Source organism: Branchiostoma belcheri, unplaced genomic scaffold (genome assembly GCF_001625305.1).
Source record: "Branchiostoma belcheri isolate BF01 breed outbred unplaced genomic scaffold, Haploidv18h27 scaffold175, whole genome shotgun sequence".
Classification (NCBI taxonomy): domain Eukaryota; kingdom Metazoa; phylum Chordata; class Leptocardii; order Amphioxiformes; family Branchiostomatidae; genus Branchiostoma; species Branchiostoma belcheri.
In genome coordinates this window covers 256,998-262,737 of record NW_017803213.1, presented here as the reverse complement: position 1 = coordinate 262,737, position 5,740 = coordinate 256,998, and the positions used below count along the sequence as shown (strand labels likewise).

At 45.9% G+C, this 5,740-nt stretch overlaps 2 protein-coding genes across 7 annotated transcripts in view; one reads left to right on the top strand and one right to left on the bottom strand.

Moving 5' to 3' along the window:
* The window catches only part of LOC109467109 (metalloproteinase inhibitor 2-like), a 14,470-nt gene extending 12,023 nt beyond the window's left edge, over positions 1 to 2,447 (top strand). The window contains exons 4-6 of the mRNA XM_019765026.1: positions 1,019 to 1,141; positions 1,326 to 1,451; positions 1,781 to 2,447. Coding sequence (XP_019620585.1) covers positions 1,019 to 1,141; positions 1,326 to 1,360 — 158 coding nt within the window. The 3' untranslated portion in view covers positions 1,361 to 1,451; positions 1,781 to 2,447. The remainder of the gene's footprint in view (positions 1 to 1,018; positions 1,142 to 1,325; positions 1,452 to 1,780) is intronic.
* Positions 1 to 5,740, bottom strand: part of LOC109467104 (synapsin-3-like) — a 61,742-nt gene that overhangs the window by 28,297 nt on the left and 27,705 nt on the right. For 4 of the 6 annotated variants that reach the window (XM_019765013.1, XM_019765015.1, XM_019765016.1 and 1 more), the window contains exons 4-5: positions 4,780 to 4,936; positions 4,227 to 4,322 (exon numbers count right to left, since the gene is read on the bottom strand). In XM_019765013.1, the coding sequence (XP_019620572.1) occupies positions 4,227 to 4,322; positions 4,780 to 4,936 (253 nt within the window). The remainder of the gene's footprint in view (positions 1 to 4,226; positions 4,323 to 4,779; positions 4,937 to 5,740) is intronic. The other 2 variants (XM_019765014.1, XM_019765018.1) reach the window with 1 other exon arrangement.

Here is a 5,740-nt window from a genome sequence, read left to right as displayed (position 1 = left end):
AGTCGCTGTATGTCAGTCTGTCCCACAAGCGCCAGTCACGGTGACATTCATCGTATCGGGAACAAGCCTTGGTGGACATGGTGGAAATACAAATGGAGCAATTATACAACCTTAAGATACTGGAAGGTTTTTGCTAAGGGTGTGTGTGTGTGAGGGGGGGGGGGGTCTACATTATATTCTTAACGTCACACTCACTGCTATATTGAAAACCTGGATTAACGAGTTACCACATAAAAAGCCACTGCAGTACCATGACAAGCCGCCAGGGCCCCCCCAAAATCTTATCGTTGTTCCGAGGACATATCAAGACCTACCTACCTACCAAGATTCATGACAATCCAGCCATAGCTTCTTGACTTATCGTGCGAAACTAGATACTTACACTCATACAAACGCTATCACAAAACACAGCCTTCTTGGCGAAGGTAACAAAGCACGCGTTCCGGAACAGTAAGATAGTGCCCCATATCCTCCACCTACGACCTTTGCGGGCCTTAGGAGAAGATAAGCCGTTATTTGTTGACTTAGAAAGTATTTCGGAAGATCGCCAAGATGATATCGGAGTCCCTTAGCAACACGGGTGTGTAGATAAACAACTTTCAAGGCCAGGTTTGCTTGGAATATCTCAAGCAAACAGGGGGTCATTCACCTAGCGGCCGCGGGACGTGTGCATGAAACCGGGCTAAATTACCAATCTCGGATGAGAGCGATAATTTGATTTGTATTGGGTCAAGATATTTACTTAGATATAAGAATCAGTCTCAGAAAAAGAAAACGTGTACACAAAGAACTACCTGCCTGTCTCAAACGTTGTCAAACATACTCTACAAGGTATGGACGGCATTGCAAAACTGTATCTTTGTTGCATATTATGTCTGAACCTTACCTCTTCCCTCATAACTTCATAGAAAAGTGGCCTGCAGGCCAATTTGAGATTCTCATGAATAAGCAATGGTTCAAATGTTTTACGATGATTTGAAGTAGAGGGTTGATCGTCTGTGTTGTTCTCCCCGTACAGGGCACGTTCACGAGGCAGATTTCAGGTGGCGCGTGCGGGTGGAACGTGGAGTGGTCCCAGGTCACCGTGAAGCAGCGCCGCGGGCTCAAGTACATGTACAACAAACACTGCGACCACTGCTCGGTAAGTACACAAGGTCTTCCTCTGTCATGCTTAACGTATATCTATAGCACGTCTGGCACATTCAAGATTGTAGATTAGCTTTGTAGTCTCAACTGTCATACAGTGTACCGAGTACGATTGCCGAGCAATTAAGTTCTTTCAAGTTTGTGTTTCATTCATAAATACGTTTCCTGTGTGCGTACAGATCCAGACGTGTTTCTTCGGCGGTTACGGCTGTGACACGACCAGCCCCAAGACCTGCGTGTGGAAGGGTCTGTTGGACGGCTGGCCCTACGACTGTCACACCGTGCACTCCGCCTGCATACGCAAGGTACGTACGTCCGGAATAAGGTTTATCCGATAGCTAGCGTCGCTACAATAATTTTTGACAACCATTCGATGAAAAGGCATTATCTAGCTATAGTATACAAGCGAATAAAAAATGGACGTTTGCAGTAACTTAGTAACAAGCCGCCAGGGAACACAAAATCATGAGGTCTCATCAAGGCCTGCCCATCTCGTACCAAGTTTGATGACAATTCTTAATTTTTTTTAGGTATCGAGCTAAACCACCACATGTACACATGCACACAAACGCTACCGAAAACATAACCTTCTAGCGAAGGTAATAACAGATTTTTTTCTTTCAATTTTGAACAGCGTCACGGCAGCTGCGAGTGGTTCCACCCGCCGTCTCTCAGGAAATGTGAGGAGAGAGCGTTCCCCGTGGCGCGGGAAGGCTTCCACGAGCCGGCGGAGGGCTACCCCGACAGCGACCCGGGCGAGGAGGACCCCTTCTCGCAACACCCGGAGGAGGGACTACCCGAGCTGGAGGACGACGACTTCCCTACCTTTTCCCCAGATTTCCCCGACCATCTCTTCCCATGATGCAGCTGGCTGAACTTTGAACTTTCTCTCAACTCAGTTGCGCAGACGGTCTCGATATCCTCTTATATCCCACAGAAGGGAAACACAATTAACCCAGGTCACAAACAACGAGACGAGCGAAATACTAGTAATGTCTGTATCTGATGTTACGCAAAACTGCAGAACTGACTTTTCACAGTAACAAAGAAGTTGTACCTTTTGTAAATATTATTTTATTTTACGGTGCCGTGTGGCACTCGATGCTAATACCTAGCCTAGGTGGTACACAACGATATGGTAGGATATTTCATTAGGAAGCGAGTCACTTTGTAAAGACTTCCCACGAACGGCTTTTCTACTAGAAGAATGCTCACTGGAAGCCAGCGAGATCCTGTAATATACGCTTAAGGGAGGGCGTTGACTGTTTTTAAATAACGAGAGTAATAAACTTATTTTTATGTTTCTATCACCTTTCTGATGTGTATGTTTATGAGTTTTGCGATTCGTGACCGATGAGTAATTAGGACAGGCTAACCTTGACTATATATGGAAATGTTATCAGCAGTACAAAGCCTTTAGCCGGGTAAGTACTGGTTAAGACCTGGCAGCTGTGACGGAGCTTCGACAAATCCGCACCGGATCTGCACACTGATAGGTCGGTCACCTTGACCCCGTTTTCCGTGACCTTCACGACCGAGGTCACGGGTCCGGATTACAGCTGCATGGCGACCGCCTTGTGTGTTCTGAAGTATTATGGCAACGTTAGATTTCAAACCGTCAGTCTATTTATAAACTGTAGCACAGGTAACCTTGGCCAAGACATGACTGTTGTGAAATTTGGTAGGTAGGTAAGTATAAGGTCGATACAACTAGGCTAGTAGGACAATTCCACAAAATCCCACGCAAGACATCATGAGTAGACTTCAATGTCGTTTCTAGGCTTGTCCTGTGGTGGACTGCCTCTTCACCGCATGCGCATATTGATAGCTGGATCTTGAAGCTTAACAAGTCCAAGATAAACTAAATCAAATGTAATGTTATCAAGACTAAGGTAACAAGACAAGACTAATGTAAGAGGTGCTAGTGTCACGGAAATGAAAAGAAACCTACAGTGGACCTCACTTGAAGACAGAAGAAAGATGTCTAGACTATGCATGATGTACAAAATGACTAATAAACTGGTGGATGTCCCAACTACTAAGTACCTAACACCAGCTCAGAAGAGAACAAGAAATAGCCACGCATTCAAGTACCAGAGTTATCAACCAAGGATTGAGGTGTTCAAGAATTCATTCTTTCCTAGAACTATCGCAGAGTGGAACTCACTGTCACCAAGTACAGTAGGGGCACTGTCAATAGATAGCTTTAAACAATGTCTAGAGCTAGAAGTTCAAGGGTTAGGTGTAACAAGTCGATCGGTGTAATATAGCCAGCTGCCGCCGCGCCGCGTGCCTGCGAAGCTGGTGTGTTACGCCGAAAGGCGGTTATACCGGCTATACAGATACAGATACAGATACAGAACATATTTCAGTTGTTACGTTTGGACTGAATACCATCGCACGCGCACATTTTAATTCCGGAAGTTTGTGTTTATATCTATTGGATTTGTACTATTGCATATTCAAACACTGGCGTGATATCGACATGTCGTGAGTCATAAGACCCCTATAGACAAACCTGTGATATTTCATGATTCAGATGCCAGATAAAGTCAAAGGACCCTGAAAATCACCAACCAGCAACTGTGTACAAAAACTAGACTAGCTGACTGAACTCTGACCTGAAATTACCCAAGCCTTGAGGTGCAGACCTCAGAAACAGCGGGGCGGCAAATGCTAAATGATGCTCTGTAGAAACGTTTGCAAAAGCACCTGTTTCTCCTCTTCATTCAAACTATAATTACCACATGCTAATTATAAACTGGGTATACGCAAAACGACCTTCGGATTTCAGCTAGCGTACGAGTAGTTCAAGCTCATAATAAATTACCACTGTGAACCAACCACTACCAGCGGTTTCAACAACAGTATTCACGAGTACGTTGTAGACAAGATGGACAGAGGAGCTACCAATGGCTACTCTCCTACTGGCTCCTAATGCAGGGACTGAGATTTCTACCAGCGACACAGCTTTGAGGTGACTCAAACGCGAGGAAACCATCAGACACGTATGGACAAATGCGCAGCGGAGCAGCTCACTGTACTGGACAGTGACACCTATGGAAGGGGGAGGTACTCACACATACCATTTCCTTGTGGTTCGGGTAGTACGCCCTGTCTATCAACGGGAACTTCTCCTTGCCAAGCCTCTTCCTTATTTGCAAGAGATGGGCGTACTGGAGGGACAGATGGAGAAATATGTAGTGGTTAAACATTCACGTGCGCTCCTAGCGGCCTTACAACAAAATGCAAGTGTACATCGTGTGGACCAGCAAGCGAAGGTACATGTACATGCAAGTGAGTGAGTGAGTGAATGAGTGAGTGACTGAGTGAGTGTGATGATGAATTTGCAGGAGCAAAATGTCAAAACTACGTTACCGAAATAAAATATTTCCCCAGCACTTTCCAGGTTTCATCATGGTAGACAATATAGTTACATGAGCTCAACCCCCCACCGCGAAACCCGGATTTTCCACGGTTTTCGTTGGATGTTTGGCCAACGTTGCATCAGACGTTTAACAGCACATTAAGACTTTCACACAGGCGTAGTAGTACGTTCTTCCGACGTGCACCTATACTCCAGTCATCTCGGACTTAGAAAATTGTGCAAGAAGAATACCAAGAGACACTCACCACCCATGGTTTCTCCATGAAGTTGTAGATAGACAGTAGTGTGTTGACACTGGGTATTGCGCCCCATCTGAGCCCGAGTATAACGGACCTGTAGTCTTGGTTAGCGTCCAACCCTCGGCAGTGTTGTCGGACCAACACGAAATCCGGCCGGAAGGACCTGCCAACAAACAAACAAACAACGAGGATACGTTGATGAAGGTTGTTGCTTTTTGCACGTCAGGAATCACCACAAATTCAGTGCATTTCTAGTGGTTTATTCTACGTGCTGTGTTAGTAGGTACAGTGCTCAATGCCGTCCAGATGATAAAGAGATCGAGTCTCTGGTCTCAGCGTTACTTGGCAGGATGGGCTATACTATTACAATGTGTAGGGGTGTTATCTGTATTCTTACTTCGTGTAACATCCCCTTTGTTTACAAAACTTGTTAGTTCCTTTCTCTTGAAGTTTCATGCATTATCAATCTTTCCCTGGCATGCATTATCACTAAACTAGAAATCTATCAGAGTCCAGTGTCCGTATTCGTTGTCCATTCTCAGGTTACAGTTCATTCACAAGTTCAAACGATCTGGTTCCTTGACCGTTCGACCGGATCGCGTGACGTACGGTGTTGTTGCTGCTGTTAACGTTGTCGTTTCTGCTGTCGACTCTGCTGTTGCTGGAGCTGTTGTTTCCTCATCTGATGAAGGTTTTGGTTCTTTTGTCGTTTCGCGGATGTGCTTTCGGTTTCTCCTGTACTTGGCTCCGTCGACTTCTACTTCGTACGATCTCGGCGACACACGCTCTACAAGTGTGCCACTCCTCCACTCGGCCGTTTTCCGGTTTGGTGCCACTTCTACTCGCACCTGCTGTCCCGGCTGCAGTGGTGGAAGACTTCGTGCTCCCTCGTCGTAGCGCCTCTTTGTTCGGGCTTTTCTCTCTGTGATGCTGTGGGGTACGTCCTGTACCACCTTCGGCTCCAGTG